This window comes from Gopherus evgoodei, chromosome 7 (assembly GCF_007399415.2).
Source record: "Gopherus evgoodei ecotype Sinaloan lineage chromosome 7, rGopEvg1_v1.p, whole genome shotgun sequence".
Taxonomy (NCBI): Eukaryota; Metazoa; Chordata; order Testudines; family Testudinidae; genus Gopherus; species Gopherus evgoodei.
In genome coordinates this window covers 20,777,677-20,799,393 of record NC_044328.1, presented here as the reverse complement: position 1 = coordinate 20,799,393, position 21,717 = coordinate 20,777,677, and the positions used below count along the sequence as shown (strand labels likewise).

General features: G+C 37.2%; 1 protein-coding gene across 4 annotated transcripts in view; it reads right to left on the bottom strand.

Annotated features, from left to right (window-relative positions):
* Nucleotides 1–1,511: 1,511 nt before the first annotated feature.
* Nucleotides 1,512–21,717, bottom strand: part of GPR26 (G protein-coupled receptor 26) — a 28,704-nt gene continuing 8,498 nt past the window's right edge. The window contains exons 2-4 of one of the 4 annotated variants that reach the window (XR_004001399.1): nucleotides 18,218–18,331; nucleotides 2,631–9,666; nucleotides 1,512–1,892 (exon numbers count right to left, since the gene is read on the bottom strand). Coding sequence is in view for 2 of the 4 variants with exons in the window: in XM_030570996.1 (XP_030426856.1) it covers nucleotides 9,435–9,666; nucleotides 18,218–18,331 (346 nt within the window). In the remaining 2 variants the exon portion in view is untranslated. Of the gene's footprint in view, nucleotides 9,667–18,217; nucleotides 18,332–21,717 lie in introns of all 4 variants that reach the window. The other 3 variants (XR_004001398.1, XM_030570996.1, XM_030570995.1) reach the window with 3 other exon arrangements.

The window sequence follows — 21,717 nt, the reverse complement described above, 5'->3', positions numbered from 1 at the left end:
CATGCATGTGTATGCAGGGAGGTAGGGGAATTGGCTCCTTGGCATGGATTATATACAGCTCATCAGATTTTACTTAAGTGAAATCTGACAAAATAGAAATCCTTCATTCAACCACTTGTGTTGCACTGCCCTAAAACCAGCTCTGTTGAGGAGCTGGAAAATAAAAAGTCATTTGGTGAATTTCTTCAAACAATGGAGGAAAATAGGAACCAAGGCCACACAGTACATAGAATTATTGACTCTCTCTGAAATGAACTGGCATCTGGGAATGCTAAATTCTCTTAAGTCCTTCCACTCTCCCACAGTGGTGATGTCACACCTGTAGGGAAAGCTGAACCGCCATCAAGAGACCTGATGTGTGGACCAGAGTAGAGGTGAGCTCATAAGCTCCAATCCTGCCAAGAACTCTGAAGAGGTGTTTGAAGAACATGACAGGCATATGTATTAATTTTTATGAATGTTATTTCTATGTGGACTTTCAGTTATTGTATTGCTGTTTAAAAGATAGGTATGAGTATCCTGAAGGAATGGCTGTAACATTGTAATGAAACATTGCCTGTTGACAGAGCCCAATTCCTTGGGGCTCAAATGGGTCACTCTGAGAATGAAAACTTTCTCCTGCCCCCTCTGGAGAAATGTGTAAATCAGTTTGGTCAGGTTCAGGAGTCCTGCTTGAAATCTCATGAGATCTTTGGGTGGAGACTGACAAGCAAAGGGTCTTTAACATGATAAAAGACAGCCTATGTCCTGAGTGGGAGACTGACTGAGGGAAAAGTCCCTCAGAGAGGCAGAGGCTGCAGTCTGCTTTACCCAGCCCTAATGCATAGGTTCCTAGGTCAAATAGAATCTTTTTTTAACTGGCAAGATAAGATGATATGCATTTAGATTTCTATTATTTTTAACCCTTTTATCTCTGCTTGTGATATTCCTATGTGCCCGTAAATAAAATTATACTCTAATTTGAATAAGCTGTTCTGTTACTGAATTCTCCAGCTGGTTCTAGTTCCCAGAGAGGATTCTGAATCATAGGTCCAAACCCAATTGGAGCTGCTGGAGGTAATGCAGATGGGGAAATGGGAAATGTTATAACCTGTTGATCCAGTCAAGAGTGGGGTTTACTGCTGGACTTCACTCTGAGACAGTTTCAGGTATAGGCCTGTTACTGGCAAGTGGCCAAAGATAACCTGTACCCGTGATCTCAGTCTATCTCCTCAACTGTAACATGGTGAGAACCAGCTGAAGTCACTGCAGGATTGAGGATTTGATTCCTAATTAGTACATCTGTGGTGCTCATAATGGATGAAAAAGTATATCCTTATCATAATGTACTCGGTACCAGCTACCCATTAATAAAATGAGATCATTTTATGTCATTGCAATCACATGAAAATGAGCAATCTCCATGTTTCCAATAAGCAAGAGGCAGATTTTTTCAATGTAATCTTTTATATAAAAAATTGCTCACACAAGTTCATTTAATAATAGAATCACATTTTATAACAGAGTAACAAAATCACAATATACATATATATTTTTCTGTATTAACAATTATCTCTAGATAATAAAAATATATTACAACATTTGATATGTATTCACAAAGCACAAGCCATCGTAAACAGAACAGGCAGCACAGGCCTCTTGTTCAAAAATCTGTAAATAAGTTAATTACATTGGTCTTTAATCTTTTTTTTAAATTCAAGGTACTATTGTAACAAAATTAGGATTTCTGTCAATCTGTCTTTACACAAATGATTCAGCACATCTGAAACATAAATAGGACAAAATGAAAAAAGGAGTATATCATTTAGCCTACCTGGGAAATTGGTGTTCTTACGTACATGGCAGTCTTGTTCTGTTTTGTCACTCGACATTTATATTGATGTCAATTTTCTCTATGAAATTTAGAAATATTTTATTTATTTAGTTATTTGGTATTATCCAAGAAAAAGGAGTTTAATGAAGCCCAAATATAAATTTAAATGATATGGCACATTTTAATGCTGAAGTAGTCAACACATTCTACAGGTACAGTAGCTGTTAACTGTATTTCAGAACTAACTTAATCAAACTTGCTAGGTACCAGTAGACATGGAAATAATCATCTTTTATATTTATTGAAACATAAAGGCCCGGTCCTTCAAACCTTTAGTCATGTGGCTGAATCTTACTCATCCAAGTAGTCCCATTGGGACGTACGTAAGGGTTTTCTGATTGGTCCCATAATCATTGTTAATGATTGTTTGGTAAATAATCTAATCCCGAGGAAAAAATTTTTACTGAACTGCATCTGGAAATGTTGGCAATATGTTACATTCCTGTAAGAATTCAGCAGTGATTCACTGGTGATTGCCAAGTCTATGGGATTTTGTTTTCTAAAATGATCTTAAGAAAATAAAAACATAGTGGAAAAAAAATCTGATATTTAGAAAAATGCCCTGCATCTAAATAAAGATAAATCAAGGCACCTTTTAGTTATATATTTCTCTTTTCCAAGGCAATTTGTGATACTGAATTTTCAAATATCTCCTCTGGGGAAGCCCTCTTGGTTCTCTTTAGTATAGCAGCTCCATTTTTACACTCTCTGGTTAGAAGGTTTACTGGGATGAGCTTGGGGTTGGGAGTTAGCATACCTGGGTTCTTTTTTGACAATGCCACTGATCTGCTGTGTAACCTTGGGCAAGTCACTTAATTTTGTTTTGTAACAAGTGACCATCCATTGCTCTGGATCCTTTCACAGTTAACATCTCTGGGCCTCAGTTATCACATCTGCAAAGCAAGGATAATAATACTTTGAGATCTGAAGATAAGAAAGCTCTATAAGAAGCTGATCCAAAGACCATTGAAAGCAACTGAGGTCTTTTAATTGACTTCAGTGATCAGGATCCATAAGAGCAAAGTAATTAAAGTAAATAAGACTATCTGTGGTGTAAACAGAATTGGGCCCTATGTTAGTATTATTATTATTAGGGTTGTATTTGCATTTTCATTGTAAAGAACTATTTTAGTTTTTCTCTAGGAATTCTGGCTGGGCTGAAACCAAAGAAGTGGTTGGTGTTTTTGGAGGTTTTCTAATATTCATCTTATTTTTAAAAATACTGGATATTTTTAAAGCTCTAGGTATACAAATAACTGGAAGATAGTTTTCCAGCATTTAACAAGAACTACAAAATTAATTTTTTTTAAATACAGCTTTTGTAGAGCATAAGTCAATTATGTGGACTTGTGCCTTTTGGGTACATTGAAACCATGTGCGATAACACTTCTTAAACAAAGTTTCATATTTTTACTACACAGAATTACTGCACATGCATGGTGTAGTACACATGATATATTACCAGCCATGTATTTGCTTTTCAGTACACATATTCTTGACAGTGCAATTAGTCTATCCAGCCAATCATTTTCATTATAAATATAGATATATACGATAAACCATAGCAACCATTAGCAGTTTGTTCAATCAAGATGCCTCATTTAGAAAAAGTAAACTCTAAATACATATTTACATGATACACAGCAATGACTATGGAGGCCAATAGTAGACATTTTGTACAGACCTTAACAGCTCTTGCTACCATGTGAACTCTTATACATCTCCTTGAGGGACATCCTTCTTTTTTTAGCAGTAGATTTTAAAAAAAAGTTCACACACAGAGGCTACAAGTATCATCAGTGGCCTGACATAAACCATACAAAGTAATTAAAAAAAGAATTAAGGCTAACACTTCATCCTTAGCTCTCTTCTATGGGTCTGAGTGTTGGAAAGATTGCTAAAGATGTAGGCCCCGATTCTGCAAACACTTAAGCACATGGCTAGTCCCTATTAAAACATATGCATATGTAATTGAAGAATCTAGGCCTTACTTGAGTTTCTGTATTGTATTACATCCTCAGTAATAGTGATGGTAGGCTGACTTAGATGGAGTCTCTAGCTTCTTTTTTAAGTTTTGTTAGATTATCTGAATTTAATTTTGGCTGATGATTCCAGTACTGAGTGGGCAGCAAACAACCTCTGAGATGTTGTATTCAGTACCTGCACAATGCAAGTTGAAAGTGTACAGGACTAGATATCCAAAACGGGATGCTTGTCATGTCTAGAACCTGCGTAATAAATTAGTGGGAGGTAAACTACAAGTTTGGAGGTTAAGTTTTAGATCAATGTTTGGCTGTTTAATCAGACTGTCTGAGCCACTTGGGTTCACAGAATGAGTCTGAAAAATCTGGAGAACAGATTCTCACAAGACAAAAATGTTTTTTGATGGTGCCCTCAAAAGAGGGCTTGGTTTGGTCTGTGTGAATAGTTTTGGTGGAAACTTAAACCCACCTGAAAACATGGGCCATTTAGGTCCTCCCAAACTCCCTTTTATATAAAACATTCTATGGACTTGAATCAATACTGTTCACACAGCCTGTGTCCTCTCCATGCACTCCGTGCTAGCTGGATAGTCAGGTCGGAACCTCCTACAGTTACTATTAGATGATTTTTTAGGGGTTGAGGAGTGAGTTGTGAATTACTTCTTCCAGATTTCAATATGGAGACAAGGTGACACTGTCCTACTGCAGATATTAGGAGCACAGCCTGGAAGGATCACTTTCAGAGAACTTTTTTGAATATCTAGTTCCTAAAAAGTTGGGAACTGCAGCCTCTCATAACGGATCTGATCCCGAACCACTGAAATTAGAGGGACCTTTGTCAGTTTACTCAATGGGCTCAGAAACAAATCCTACATACCTAGGGCCGATTTTTTTTTTAAGTACTTAGACCTTTAAGATGAAGATAGATACCTAGTGGATTTTCAAAAGAACCTAGATACTTATGAATGGAAGTGAGGTGCCTAGACACTTCTGAAAATCTCATTAGGTGTCTATCTGAATCTTTCAGAACCTAAACACCTTCAAAAATCTGTCCACAAGAAATTTAATGGTTGGGTTAAATAATATATACCCAGTCATACATAGGGTCTTATCCTTACCTGATATAAATCAGAATAGCTCTATTGAAGTGAATAAAAATATGATGACTTTATGCCAGCTGAAAATCTGGCCTTTTTGTTTACTGGAATGATCAGTTTCAACCTCTTATTGTTTTTTGCAATGCATTATTAACCCAAATACACCTATTTAAATGCTATAAGCACCTGCCAAAGGACAATGAACATAAAAGAAGCTCATGCTTTTAAAAGGCTACATACCATATTGGGCTAAATTTTCATAAATATCCACCCAAGTTCTGTCTGCAAAACACAGAGTTGCACATGGGAAGATAGGTAATTGGACATGCATGTGGAAAATGGATATAAAATATGGAATTGCAGATTTTAAAGGACAAACTGCATCTTGTACAGGCAGTTATGCAACTTTTGCAGATGCAATACAAGGTTCACTGAGCACATTTTATGCACACTTTAAAAAAAATTATTCCAATAGTTTAAAATAACAACTGTACATAAAACATACATACACAGCTGCGCTTCCGACAGGAAGACTGCAATTCCGCTTCATGGTCAGAGATAAAGTATTGTGCATTCCATTTGCCATCGTTATTCTAACTCACTGGAGTGAAAGTATCATATAGTATGTGATAATAGACACATAGTAACTTGTGTGTACATTCATCACTCAGGCACATATTTTAGAAAACTTTGCCCATTGCCTGTAAGAATTCAGCTTAATATCTAGCACTTAATGAGCCACTGAATCATATTTCTAGCATCCTATAAAATATCAGCAAAATGTTCAGATATTTCTTTTATTTTGTATGTTGAATCAGTTTATCGAGCACCAGCATTTAAAGCTCTAGCTTGTCTCCTATGCTAGAAATATGGTAATGTGTCAGATATCTGTATCAAGTTTAAAAAATGCAAGTATGAGGAAATTAAATTTGCTTCTCTTATAAGGTTAATTCTAGAAGAAAGGCACCATGAAAGAAAGATAAATTGCTACACAACATACAGGGGGAGAGATTTATTGCTCATGATGACACATGAATCAACCAAGGACTGAGTGTGACACACAGCTGTAATGAAACAAACCTGTCTATATTCTTCTCCGTCTTTTACTAGCCGCCTTAATAGTTCTTGCAAAGGTTGGCTCGGAAGTCATCTCACTCTTTTTGAATGATTGCTCTTTTTAAAAAGTTAATCTCTATGGGGACAGTATTGAATATTTAACCAGTCCTATGGTGGTTGTGCATGCAAACCTCCTATTGACTTCAATAGCAGTCCCATACACAGATTGACAACAGGAATGGGCCTTAAGACAGCCAGTTGTAATACGCTTAAACAAATGTGATCACTATGGAACATACAATTATCTATATTAAACCCTTTACAGTTTTTAAACTGACTAACAGCAATTAGTCATTCTCCCTGACTCTTGTCAGAAATACAAACAAGCCATTACAATAAGTTCTTAAGAAAAAAATACTGAACAGGATGTTTCTACTTATTGCACCTGAGAAAATCATGTTAAGCCCAATAAATCAAATTATTAAAATGAGGTAGACAATTTATTTTGGGGGAGAGGGGGCTAAACTTGGGATGTTGGATCAGAGGAAATTTATGTAAATTGCCTAACTTTTTATGTAGTTTTACAACTGATTTGACTACTATTAATAGTTAACATGGGAATATTTGTTTACACTGTAGTTGTCAATCTCCCTTGTTTAATATTTCATTTTTAAAGTATGTGAATGCTTGTTTATGTTCACTTCACTATAGAAGAGAGATCTTTATAGAGCAATGGCTAAATTCACTACGGTTCTATGCAGGCTAATGCCCACATGTATACTTGGGGCCTGATCCAAAGCCAATTGGAATTAGTGAAAAGATTCCCATTGACTTCAATGGCCTTTGGATCAGGCTTTCACTAAAGCCTCAACAACAGACATTCTCCCAAGTTGCAGGAGGTTGCAGAAAGCAGCTACAAACCTCCCTTGCCTAGGTGGGAAGGCTGTAAGGGACCAGTGTTTCCAAAAAGCAGACAAGGCTGGTTGGTAAATGTACCTGGCCACACCACCTGGGACAACACCTTTATTTAGCCTATCAGCCTGTGCTAATGGAGCCCATAGATCACAATAAAGTTCCCCTCACATAGCAGAAATATAAGAGAGAGCAGTACCATTGCCTACCTTACTCCAAGAATGAATTTGAGCCCTCCAGTGCAGAGGGCCTCATCAGCTCAATATGGCCCTCAGATTCATATTTATCTGCAGAATATGAACAGAGCAAAAAAATTTCAATCTCATCAAGGACCTGAACCATTATTGGAAGATGCCAATCATATAGAGATGTTAATCATACGAATGAAGGTATCTAACTATATGCATTCAATTCCAGGTGTACTCTGGGCACAAATCTGCAATCATACCATCATCAAAACATTCAGCTGGTTTTGTGGAGCAGACTACTTTAGATCGAACACTATACAAATCTATTCCTCGACAATTAATTTTTGTTGTGATGTATTAAATATCTGGACTGTAAATCACTTTCTGGAGATAAGGGTGCAGATCTGAGACAGAATTTTGTCTCTTTATCAGAAAAATTGGCTAAAATCCACTGAGAAGCATAATCTCAGGATCAGAACACTTTGGTTACTGGCACAAAGAGTGAGTTTATAAAAATATTTTTTATATATTTAATAAACATATATACCATGTGAGGCTTTTGAAACCAACTGTGCTTGACTTAAAATTAATCTTGTGTCATAATGAGGATATCATGTGCTACCAATTAACTTTAAAATTACAGTAACAAAAATGAGGATTGATTAATTATTGTTCTTGTTTTTTACGTATCAGTTAACTGGCAAAACATTTGGAATGTACAGAGATAATCTTATGCCACCTTGGTTTTCACTGAATCAAAAGGACAATTGCTGATGATCAGTGAATATAATTCTGAATGAATGGTGGGATGATGGTTTCAGGGTCAGATATGTATTTGTCACTTAATTATGAAGTCATCTACTGACTATAGTTATAATTAAAGGATAAAGTCAACCAAATAATACTTGCAAAACAGAACTGTGTTGCCCTGAACTCAGTAAAAATTCTTATACTAAGGACTGAACCAAATGTAATATACAGAATGAAGTCCTCATAGAAATATTGTACATAGGGTTGTCTTGATTTTGTCTGAATGTTTTGCCAATATGAATATCTGCATTAACAGCTGACTGAAAATGCAGTGATTGCTAAAAACAGAACTGTTCTTTAATAAAAGACTGAGAAGAAACATACCTTTAAAAGAGAAATGGGATTAGCTTCAAATCTGAGTTCAGACTGAAGTCTGCAAATCGAATCTTGCTCTATAAGGGACTAAATCTAACACCCTGAAATTTGGAAAGTTCAAATCTTGATCCAGGTTTGGACCACACATTTAGGAGAATTTGGATGAATGATTTTTGGCCCAGTCCATTTCAGCTTTGGGCCTATCTCTACTTCAAACCATCTTCTACCTCTCCCCGGAAACAACCAACCATCAAAAACCGTAACAATTTACAGCTTTTTATGATTAGTAAAGTTTCAGAGAAGAAAATAACTAGACACTCTTTGAAAACTTTCTGGGAAATGAGTCCAGTCCTGCAGTCATTGGGTAAAATTTTCCCCTATCCCTACACAGTTCAGACATGTGGTAAAGGGTCATAAGTACCCTGACTTCTTATCCCTGTATACCCTGTGGAAAAGTCCTCTAGAATTTCATGGGGAGGAAACCAAGAAAGTTCTATAGAAATTACTCTAAGAACATACAGGATTTAATAAGGAAAGATGGCCTTAATTGAGCTATCCTATAGCACTCTATAGAAGACGACATTCTCTATTCAATTCTACAGGATAGTTCAAAAAAGCATATAGAAAAAAGACCTCAGATACTACAGCAAAGGGGCCATATAAGTACATAGGTAAACAGATAGATAATTTTCTATTAAGCTTTAACAAGATTTTCCATAGGGACCTACTCAAGCAGCCAGGTGAGCATTGTTCTGTAGTTCTAGCAAGGCGGATCGGGTGGAGCATCACACAGAGCCAGCAACATGTGCAAGCCAGGGATATACACTACAGCTTTTTTAGAGTAGCATTAAAATGGACTCTGCAACATTTTGCTCCTGCCACTTCTATGGCTCCCTCAAATAAGGAAGGGTTTGGCTCATTATGGATGCATCACCCTGCATTGAAGTCAATGGGATATTTGTGTTTGGAGAGCTGTCAGGTTCCGGTATCAAGTACAACACTTCATGTCAAAAGAGGGACGTGTGAAGCAGCCAGCTTCACTATGAAAGTTGTTACATGGGCTGCTGATGAGATACAAGCTAAATTGTGAGCTTCAGTGAATAACTTCCATGAACGTTCTTAGTTAATGATAGCTACATGTTACTCCCCCCCAACCACCTTGTATTCTTCCATCTTTCGTGGAGATTCTGTGCTGGCTTCCTCATTCAGTTGTTTGCAAGATATTCTGATTGTGCGATTCGCTTGTGAGCGCTGAGGAATTTATGGAGCTTCTTTTAAGAATCTTGTTTATGATGTCCTTCCATGTCGTCTTGTACTGATGTCGTAATAAAGAGTACACAAAAGGGTCTGAAACAGCTTTGCTGTAAGCCAAACACTTGGAAACAACTCCCCAGTGAGAACTGATGGGGACTACGGATGATAATTCTACCAGTCTGCCAAGAAATGGGGAAAAGTATTACTGAGAGAGAGACATAACAACAGTACAGATGGAAACAGAGCAAACTGCTAGTGGCACACCAGCAGGATCAGGGAGAGGAAATTTCTTTGTATTGTTCAGTTCTTAGCAGAGCAAGGGACTACAATTTCAACATAGCACATTGGTTCTACACACAGCTACCTTTATTATAAATGGAAGTTACATGCATACCTCCTTGTGCAGGTTATCAGAGGACTATAACTGGATGACCAGTTCTGTGCACAACAAAACAAACCTACACAGACTAAGTATCTGCTGTGTTGTTTTTTTATGCGGTGGTTCTTTATTGTGGAAACCACATTCCCTCACACATAAGCCATATACAGCTGTCTTCTTGGGATCCTGAAGTTACTGAATGATAGCATCAAGAAGGGGAAAAAACATGAGCCCACCTTCCCAAGATCTTTAAACTAAATGCAAGAGGCCAAATTCTCATGTTTTACTTAGTCTCAGATAAGCTGCATTTACTGTAGTCTGAAATCCTGAGGAATCATCTCTGGATCTGACCTGAGCAGAAATGTTCACTATATTGGACCATATACAGCCCAGCTGTAAGTAAATGCATTCCACTGGCTTCAGTGAAGTTGCATCCACTTGGAGCAAGGATATGTTTACTGTTCAAGCTTGATTTTTAGAAATATTGATATGAACATGACTTTACTTGTATGATCTCTCCCATGTCTTCTCTAGTAACAATGAGAAAAGAAAACAAAGAATGTACTTCCTATTGATTTACAGCAGGTCCCGTTCAGTGTGGGTCTCACACTGAGCATTTAGGGACCTCACACAAGTCTTATGATTCATAACAGATATTCAGCAATTATTCTTTGACTCTCTAAGCCGTATCCTATCTGTATGCCCTTTCTGAGAAGGTGTAGTGCTTTCTTTGATCTCTACTGGATGCTTATTCCTATAAGGTCTTGGTCTAGTAAAGGAAAGCATGAATTTACACTTGGGTTTCTTCAGAAATTATTTTTAATAGTGGTGTATCATCAGCGTCATGTTTATTATTGGTTTTGCTTAGTCACAAGTTAATTAATTAAATGAATACAGTCTTCACTGAAAATCTCCTATTAAATATTATGATATTATCACACAATCACTTGTGCACAACAAATTAATCTCAACTATTACAAGAATGTTTTTTCCAGATTGTCCAAAATAATTGTCTAAATATTGTCCTAAAACCTTTTTTTAGTATGCTAGAGTTCAACACCAAGAGGAGTGCCTTTGCCCAGGCGAGTGGACTGCATGTGCAGAATACTAGCTGTACGTCTACACTGCAAAAACAAACAAACAAACAAACCCAGAAAGAACTACTGCAGCAAGTCTGAGCTCAGCCAAACTAACTTGGGCTTGAACTATGAGTCTAAAAATATCAGTGTATAGTGTTCCTGCTCAGGCTGAAGCCCAGACTCTGAGACCCACCCCGCTCGATGGGTGTCAGGACGTGGACTCCAGCCCAAGTGGGAATATTTACACTCCTATATTTAGCCCTGTAGTGCAAGCCTCATGAACCTGAGTCACTTGACCTAGGTGCTGAGACTTGTTGCTTCAGGGGTTCTGTTTTTGTCTTTGCAGTGTAGATGTATCCTAGATCTTGAAGGATGGTAGTTCCTGTAATGTTCTCGATAACTTTTGTATATCAGACATTTTGGAAATTTTCTTGTTGTCACAGAGGAACCATATACCTCTTCCAGCTGTTCTGGACCAACAGGGAATAGAGTTTCTCAGCTAAATTACTTCATTTTATGCTGATTCAAACACAGATACTTCATTTTGTGATATTTCAGGCAATGTTGACAAGACAATATTGAATATTTTGCAAGCTTTTCTCTTGAAATGTCTTTAGAAGCACCAAAGGGCAGTTCTGCTTAATATGTGTCCAAAATTTTTGAAAAACAATTGAATTTTCCAGAACAGTATTTCAAAAGATGCATGTCTTGCCATCTGAGAATAAAATGCCCTGATCTGCACTGGGATATTAAATCTTTGCTGCAAGTTTTCAGCAGCAGGTCCCCATGAACATGTATGGCAAATTGGTTTATTACTAGTCTTCCTGCAGGGAAAAAAACCTGTCAGTATTGTTTTAGAGAGCGTGACTGAGGCGCAGTTTTTGAAGCAGTATTAAAAGTAGCTTTGTCTGACTTAATCATCTTACAAACGTGTATGTCTTCTCCCTTGGTTTATTAATCTCTTGCTTAATTCCTCCCTCAATCATGCTTTTTGAAGGAGAATTGAGAAGCGTCATCAGCCAGAGGTTAGGGCACTGGATTGGGACTAAGGAGACCTGGGTTCCTTAATTGGCTCTGCCACTAGCCTTGGGCAAGTCACTTCACCTCTCCGTGTTTCTCTTTCCCTTCCCATCTTTTGTTTGTCCTGCCTACTTACACTGTAAACTCTTTGGCACTATGCCCTGGTCTACAATACAAATCCACACCTGAGTGTTGTAATTATACCGACCTAACCTCCACTGTAGACAGTGCTATGTTGATAGGAGAGCTTCTCCCACTGACATAGCTACTGCCGCTCGGGGAGGAGGAGGAGTGCGTATGCCGATGGGAGACTCTCCGGGTAGGCATCTTCACTAAGAATGACAGAGGCGCCATTGCAGTGCTGTAAGTGTAGACAAGCCCTATGGGACTTCGAGGGATCATCTAGCCTAGTCCCCTGTGCTTAGGCAGAACCAAGTATACCTAGACTATCCCTGACAAACATTCAACCTATTCTTAAAAACCTCCAATAACAGGGATTCCACAATGTCCCTAGGAAGCCTAATCCCAAACCTAACACAGCTTAATGACTCTTATAGTTAGAAAGATTTTTCTAATATCTAACCTAAACTTCCCTTGCTACAGATTAAGCCCATTGCTACTTCTCCTACCTCCAGGCTACATGGAGAACAATTGATCATTGGCCTCTTTATAACAGCCCTTAAAGTATTTGAAGACTGTTATCTGGTCCCCTCTCAGTCGTCTTTCCTCAGTGCTAAACTTGCCCAGGTTTTTTAACCTTTACTCATAGGTCAGGTTTTCTAAATCTTTTTTCATGTTTGTTACTCTCCTCTGCACTCTCTCCAATTTATCCACACCTTTCCTAAAGTGTGGTGCTCAGAATTGAACATAGTTCTTCACCTGAGGCCTTACCAGTGCCAAATAGAGCAGGGCAATTACCTCCTATGTCTTACATGTGACATTCCTGCTAATACATCCAAGAATAGTAGATTTTTTCACAACTGCATCACATTGACTCATATCCAATTTACTTTCCACTATACCCCTTAGATCCTTTTTGGATGTGCTAGCATCTAGCCAGATATCTTCCATTTTGGAGTTGTGCATCTTTCCTAAGCACAGTACTTTGTATTTGTCTTTATTGAATTTTATCTTGTTGATTTCAGACCAATTCTCCAATTTGTCAAAGTCATTTTGAGGCTGTATAATGGAGCCATGATCTCAGCTGGGGCCTCTAGACACTACTGTAATGTAGATAATAATGAAGATAGTTCTATGTCTTTTACACTAGCATTTAAATATTATTTTGTATGGGGGGGTGTTTCTTTATATGAATGGTAAAGTTTCTTAGTGTGATCTTAGATGCAGCAGGAACAGTGAAAGAAAGAGAATTCAGGGGCAACACGCAGACAGGGTGGACCCCATGACAGAAATACTCTCCAACATGCCAGTTTTCATATTTTTTTTCTTTGCTGTGAAAAACCATTCTTGCCCTCATAGTTTTCCAGTCAATTTCATAATTATAAGCCTCTCATAAGCCATAGGGGGACTTTTCATTTTAAAATCAGTTAACAAACATGCCTTCAATGTCTGTCGGTCTGCGCATTGAACAGTATAACTACTTGCACTCTGTGAGCTGTTACTGTCACCTGTTGCCAATACCATGACTGTTTAGATGTATATGAACTAAGACAATTAAATGGAATCATTGTCCAAGGGCAGCAAGTGAAGACAATGTGTGGCTATTGAGTTTAAACCAAAAAGTGCTGTACTGTAGATTAATTTTCCTTTCAAATATTTGCATATTGGCTATTGCATAACTGTCAAGTTTCAAATGGGATTTTCTTTCCCAGGATTCCTTCATGTTGAAGATGACCATTAACAAAATTCAGTTCAGGTTCTCTAATCTTTTCTTCATATAGCTGTTCTAAAATTGTTTGGTAACAAGCTGTATATTTCTTTCTCAGACAGAGGAAGTGCTCTAAAATGTGGAAAAGAGGTCAAGAGATCATATAGGAGAAGAACGAGTCTTTCAAACTCTGGTAACTAGAGAATACTTTACTGGGTGAGACACATTTCATATTCTGATAGAGTTTGATGGAACGTCATTAAATTCAGCAGATGCCTTCAATAACCAAGATGTGGAACTTTGCGTTTGACCCTGTGTCAATCAATTTCATGAATTATAATCAATCTTCCCTAAAAGCACATCAAGTAGACAGTTGGAGGAAGCAATCCAAGATTCACTGCTATTTTTTTCTTCAATGATTGAGGCCTATTAGAAATCCCTCACTTCTATCAACAGAATTTTTAGTAGTTTATTAAATTATATTTGTGTCCTTGAAACTTACAATTTGCATAATACATAGTGCATTATTTCTGGCAACCATATATATATATATATATATATATATATGCCTGTGTTTTTATTACAGATGTAACATATGTAATAAAATCTCAGGCATAGAAATGTACACAGAGCCCAATGCTGAATGTTGTACAATGCACAGACAATTCCATGATGGATATTCAAGACATATTGTATTTGTCGTCATCTTTGAAGGAAGATTTTGTTTCCCATTGATGACGGACATTCTATGCATTCAGTTTCAATTTTCATGAAACGTTAGAGCCAAAAAGTGACATTTTCAGTGAAGTCGCATTAATATTTTAGTGCCATCTGTAAATTAAATTCCACAGCATCATCTACACAATTGCAAATGCCTTAATGCTTCAAAGCTGTAAAGCTGTATTCCTTGTAATATTTTGTTAATATTTTAGAATTTTATAATTATTAGAAAGGATGTCATGTAGATAATAAACCTTTTAACTTCACTTCCAGTAAACCGGAGAGAATGTTTCTTTAGTTTGAGAATTAAGACATTAATCTCTTAGGCACTCAAGTGAAACTCCTTTGCATTAGTCAAGTCAGTGCATGCCTCTGTGTCTAAACATGTGTTGTAGCGAAAGCTTTTACTGCAAACACACTAGAGAAGCCAGTGATGTAGTTCCAACATACTTGTTTTTCAAGGCTGTAATCTGAGAACAGTTATAGGGAAAACACAGTATAGAACAGATCGTCTCAAACATTTTATCATTAAATGGTGAGGCAAAACAGATATTTTCTGGGTTTTAGATGATCAGATCAGAACAAATCCATTCATTTTCCAGAAATTTGGTTAAGACTGTCTCTATTGTATTACCTCTGTTTAGCCTGAATTCTAATTGTTTTAGTATATGTCAAAATGCTAAGGCCCAACTTCTGCCCTCAGATATTTGCACACATCTCCCATTGACATCAGAATTTGATCTGAATGGTTTCTGATTAAATATGTTGTACTGATGAGATCTTTATTTTCAAGGCTTTATCAGAGAGTTTTAATGTTACATGTTGATTTCAGAGTTAATTGTTGTAAAGAAGCTCCGGGCACACAGCTCTTCACCTTATTGTTTGGTAAAACAGGAATGTGTTAGCATAATGTCCTTTTTTACAAAGCGCTGTTTTAATAGCCACTGCACTGGATAACCTCCAAAAGCATGAAAATGACTGCTTCTTACTGATTGTGAGCAGTCTTATTAACAGTCAGTCTTGCTTCTTCAGTGTGTGTATGTATCATGACCTGCCATGTTCTGCAAGGAATCAGAGTGACATGTGAATTCCTATAACCTGACCTGTGAGCCCCAGAAGCCTTTTTTTTCTAGCCATTGTCATATCTCCACTTCACATCAACTAAGGCTTTCAGTTGAGACTAGAAGGCTGTTTTTTTCAAAACTGGCCACCCAAAATTGATTATGAAAATCGAGTATTTATATGCACAAACTGGCAAGTGGGAACCTCTCATTGAAATTCTGTACCCAACTACTCATTTGTACAAACACGATTTTGTCTGCAAAGATCAGACCAGCAGGTATGAAAAATGTGGTATTGGTTTGTTTGTCAAATGTTTCATGATGACATAAGAGAATTCTTTCCTTTTTTCGTTTAAAATTTGGAGATTTGCTTGTTAGGGCTTGTGGGCTATTTTTTTCTGATATTATGGGATAATTCAATAATTTAGGGCCTGATTATTGACAAACAGAATTTACTCACATGAGTAAATGTTGAATATTATGAAATAATATGAAGGGCCTAGAGCCTGTAATAGGTGACAGAAAAAATTGAAATAAAAATATTGTTATTTTCCTATAAAAAGCTACAGAGAGAAAATAAAGGGATGTGTGAGAATGTTATCTAATGGTAGGTATAGCTACATATCTTGATGTAAAGATATAAGGAATGGAAGCATGGACTAGCAGCATTATTGCAAATCAAAATATATTAGCATATAATATAGAAAGGCACGGCTATCATATTATTACGTTAGTAACTCTAGAAATATGGACCAAAGTCATTCAGAAACAAGGAGTATTGGTAGACGTCAGTGACTGGAGCTAAGGAGGTTTGTTATAAATTAAAGGGGCTTATTCTTAATAAGCATTTAATAGCATGTTTCTACTTCAGAGCTAAAAACAAACAGTTGCCTCCAGTACTTGTTTGAATCACTGAAAGCACTGGTTTTTAACCCCAATTAGATAAGCTTTTCCCTGGCTAAACCAAAGTTACTTCGAGATCCCTTATTCTAAACCCAGATCAATCATCACGCCTCATGATTTACAGTTTTCTGGCCTTGATTCAGCAAACATAACCCACGTGTTTAAATCCATCCCTACTCAGCATAGCATGTAAGCACATATTTAATTGAATCATGTGCTTAAGTGCTTTGCTGAATTAGGAATGGATTGCTGAAAAAGGGCCTGAGTGATTAACTTTCTCTTTCCATGCATACCTTATATTCACTCTTTGCTTAGAAAAATGATGAAGTGCTCATCCTGAAAAGTGTTGAGAACTCTGTTCCCACTTAGATATCTGCCTAACTTTGAGCACTTGATAGATGCATTGACTTCAACAGGATTACTCATATGCTTAAAGTTAAGCATATACCTAATGAGCTTTGCTGGATTTAGGGCAGAATGCTCAGCACCTTGCAAGACTGAACCATAGGCTACTATGGAGAAGAACCTTAAAAATCACCATTCAGTCTTAAATTCAGTTTTAGTGTAAAATGAAGTTAGCCTCTTGAAATCAGACAAATACTCTAGTTCTGACATTGTAAAGCATGAGACTGAAGACTAAGTGACTGTAATAATCTAAAAAGTGTCAGAATGTGTTGCCTAGACGATCTTATTGCTGTTATTAAGTGGAATTTATCAATAAATACAGTCACATTCTGTTACAAATAAACACTGTGTATTTAATGGTCATTATTGTCGTGGGCATAACATCATAAATGACACAAACCTCCAGTTCTGCCTAGAGATTTTAAGCCTATTTTTAAAAGAATAAATATACCAAATATCATAAATATTCCAAAAAATTAACTTAACCTTTTAGGTTGTGCTCTCATATGTTGGGTCTGACTTTCCAATAATGTATTTTCACTAGAACAGCAGTAAGTAATATTCAAGAATCAATTTCCTTCTCCAGTTTCAACACCAGAATTTGCCTGGAGTTCTTTAATAATGAATGCAAGTTGTACATTCCTTTCCAATAAATGTAACTTCAGAATGTTTATCTGGGCTACATGCTTTAACATTTTTCTCATAGGATTAATTTTATGTTTCCTATAGGACCATTCTTAAAGATAAGATAGCAAATGGAAACTGGCCTCTGATCATAAATCACAAGAATTTTTGTTTTATCTCTGAGCCACGAAAGCTTTGATATTCTGTTTATGATTAAGAGCTCTATTCACTGAGACAAAACTCCCATTTAAGTCTGTGGGCCAGATTCTGATCTCATTTGACTAGATTCTCATAGCTCATCTCAGGCTCTGTAGTACCTTACTCTGTAAAGCGTCCACTTGAAATCATTGGGACAATTTGTGCAGTGAACTAAGTATGAATAAGGACAGCACACCGATCTGACCCACTGACTTCTGTGGAGTTACTTCTGATTTACTCTGATGTGTATGAGGTAAGAATCCTGGCCTATTTGGACTTTGAGATCAAAGTTTGGCCTGTTGCCTGACTGAGAATTGGACAGAATAAGAACTATAAAATATGTAGAATACCATTACTACAGTAAATGCAACCTCTGTCATAACAGTGGAAATGTTTGACAGAAGTTTTGCTGAAAGTAGGAGACTTCTGGGTTAATATTCTGTTTTATGATTCGTTGATCAAATTTTTCTGAATTACTGCATATAGAATTTCAGTAGATAGGTTTGAACTTACCTTGTAATTACATAAGGTGCAAAACAAAGTATAAAAGTACCAATAAAGGTACTGATTTTCTTTGTTGCTCGTTGCCGCCGTCTCTTTTGTTCTTCTAGACAACGCTCTCGTACACTGTGTAACATTTAACACAAACAATGACACGAATCACTATACCAATAGCAGGTTTTAACTGTTTTACTCCTGGAGTGATTTATACAAGTCTTCCCAGAAAACATTCTGGTCATACAGGACACTACTATCTATTAATTCATTGTATCCTTTAACTCATATTCCCCCCCCACAACACACACATAATAATTGCTGTAAACTCTATTCTTTTATAATGAGATTGGGTCAAATTCATACCTCTCATTGGAATCAGTGGAAGTTGTACCTGCTTACATCAGGCCTGAATTTGGCCCTTTGCAGTCAATGAAATTTGGAAAAAAACCAAAATGGTACATATGGAACACTAGTCTATAGAAAGAACATTTTAAACAACATATTATAGGAGGGGAGAAGAAAGGAGATCAGAACTTTCCAAAGCGATAACCAATAAATATCCAGTACATTAATACCTTATAAAAGCAATAAAAATGTGACTGGAAAAATATAATACACTTTGAAAGTTTTGTATGACACTAGAAAGATCATTCTATCACATAGATATGAATTGTGTGGCCATATGCTTTGTAATTACTTGTAAATTTCTGTGCATAATACTAGAAAAAAGTTTGTCATTTTGCAAAACAGACAATTAAATATCAAGTCTAAATAGCTATAACATCCTGAACCCTGGACTGAAAGCTGCATGTTTTTTATACAGAGTAACTAGACAAATAGAAAGAAATTAACTATATATTTATTTCAATATACTATTTGCCATTTTAGCACATGAACTGCTCCTTAAAACTCACATTGGGCCAGATCTGGAGCTGATCTGAAACCTTGGTTCTATGAGCTACCTATGAGCTGCTAAGGAGCTCAACTCATATTGAAATTAAGAGAGTGAGGATCTTCAGCACCTTTCTGAAATGAGCCTTTGGTTTTACTTGGCAAAACTTCCACTGAAATCACTATCAATTTACCTAAATAAGGATTGAATGTATTTAGGATCCAGTTGAGGCTCATTCTGTTCATCTTTACATACAGAGAAGAGCACTTTCACAGGGCTGCTATGTCTGCACTGTGCATGTGGGTGGAAAGGGGCAGGGAAAATGCTCCATCTCCCTCAGTGTCCCAGCTAGCATGACTACATATGCTATGGCAGATACAAGGCTGGCAAAGGCACATTCCCCCTTGAGCAAGGGAAACCAGGAGACAGATTGGGGCTCTGAGTCAATCTGTTTCCTGCTCTGCTCCTGGGCAGGGCCGTCCTTAGGCATAGGCAACATAGGCAGCTGCGTAGGGCACCTGAAAATTTGGGGCACCACTGGGTCTTAGTGTCCACCCTCTTGTTTTCCTATCCCTGTTTTGACCCTTCCTGCAGGCTCCCACGGATGGCTGCTCTAGCCTGGTGAGTCTTCCTTGGGAGGGAATCTAGTAGTTAAAAGTGAAAAAACCTCCAGCCTGCCAGACCTATTAGCACAACACTGAAACTGTTAAAGAGACATTCAAGGGGTAATAAAGCCATTTAACAGGCATTTGCCAACCCCAAGGTATATACTGACAGGTTTCAGAGTGGTAGTCCTGTTAGTCTGTATCAGCAAAAACAAGGACGAGTCCTTGTGTCACCTCAAAGACTAACAAATTATTTGGGCATAAGCTTTTGTGGACTAGAACCCATTTCATCAGATGTCCACAAAAGCTTATGCCCAAATAAATTTTTATACTGTCAGTTTCTGACTTTACTGACAAAAACAGTTGTGCATTAATGTAATATTTACACAGAACATGTCAGTCTACAGGACCTTAGTTTAAAATTTGCTTTAAAAATATTTCATTAGTGAGCTGGTGAAGATTATAAAATCACATTTCTAAAAAATGCTTGCATAGAGTTTTAGATGCACAATCATCTTTAGCCTTAAATGTGTGGATCTTCACACACAGTTTTTTAAATAAATCCTTCAAAAGACCTCTCTTATCTAAAATACACATTTTAATTACTATAGTTAAAAAAAAGTGCTTCCAAGTCTTCCTGTCCTTTCTGTTCATCTCTTCACCACCTCTCCCCGCACTCCCCACTGAAGAGAGCCCTTAAAGGGACAACAGTCCTTCCCTTCCAGATAGCTGGACAAAGAGTTCCCTTTCTTTACTTCTGACTATCCGACAAACTAGTTTTAAATGAACCCTCCAGCAAAATCAGTACTTTAGTAAGACAAAATCCTTGTTATACCTAAAATCTTTGGAAACATATTTTTTAAAGTTGGTGAAATTTCATAACCATGTCTCTTGTTATGGAGATCACACAAGGTAAATTACTGTTCCCTTTTTCTAAAGCAATGAACATTGTTATGAACACACTAAATCTCTCTGATTAATTTAAAAGAATGTCTTTGTTTCAGTGAGTTAAATATGTAGTAATCTGGAATGCTGGCTTAAGATTTGAGTACATTTAAAATATAATTCAACTTAGAAATACTGATGAAGATAATGTAAAACAGAGAAGAGCTGCATCATGTATTCCATTATATGTAATGTTGTATTCAGCAGGACAGCTGACTCACCCTTACTATGAAGTTTTTGCAAATAAATCTCTGACAAACTTCAGGGCATATCAAAAAACCTGTGACTGACATTTTTTATTCCCAAATTTTAGTGCTTTTAATTAGGTACTTTCTTCATGTCCATTCTGCATGAGGGAGAGTGCATGGAAGTCTCTGCGGGGAACTGTGACTCTCCGCCACCATGAGGCAGGCTGGGCATCTCATTATCCTTTGCTGTCAAGTCCCTCCTCCCCCTCCCCCACCAGGCTGTGAGCTTGGGCTGCCATCCAGCATAGGGGCACCAGTTTAATAATACTGCCCAGGGCCCCATAAATCCTAAGGACGGCCCTGCTCCTGGGGCAGCACAACTGGAAGCTGTTTCATGCACAGGACTTACAGCAGAGCCACCATTGATCCTAAGGTAGGACTTCACAGTTCAAGCCAGGAGCAGCATTTCTGTAATTGTCATTTATCAATAATTTTATTGTAAATGCAATATTGGCTCTCAGTTCCAAGCATGTTTACAATAACAGGCATAGGGCTTACTGCCATCTCCAGATTCTGATATCACTTAAAGCTAATGGAACCACAAAGATTTTCATTATCATCTAAGTGTCTAATCCTTTTTTGAATTCTGCTAAATTCTGTGCTTCATTGCTGCCTTGTGGCAATGAGTTCCAAGGCTTGCCATGGGTTTTGTTAGAGAGAGGATTTCCTTTTATCAGTTGGAAATGTATTCTTATATTGCCAGCTCCCTGGGCATCTTCGGTAACTATTTTTAAAACAAACATGCCAAAAAAAAGTTTCTTCCTCCTTTGAAATATGTGATCCCCACCCCCATTCCTGAAAAAAATACTTCTGCCCAGGATGGGG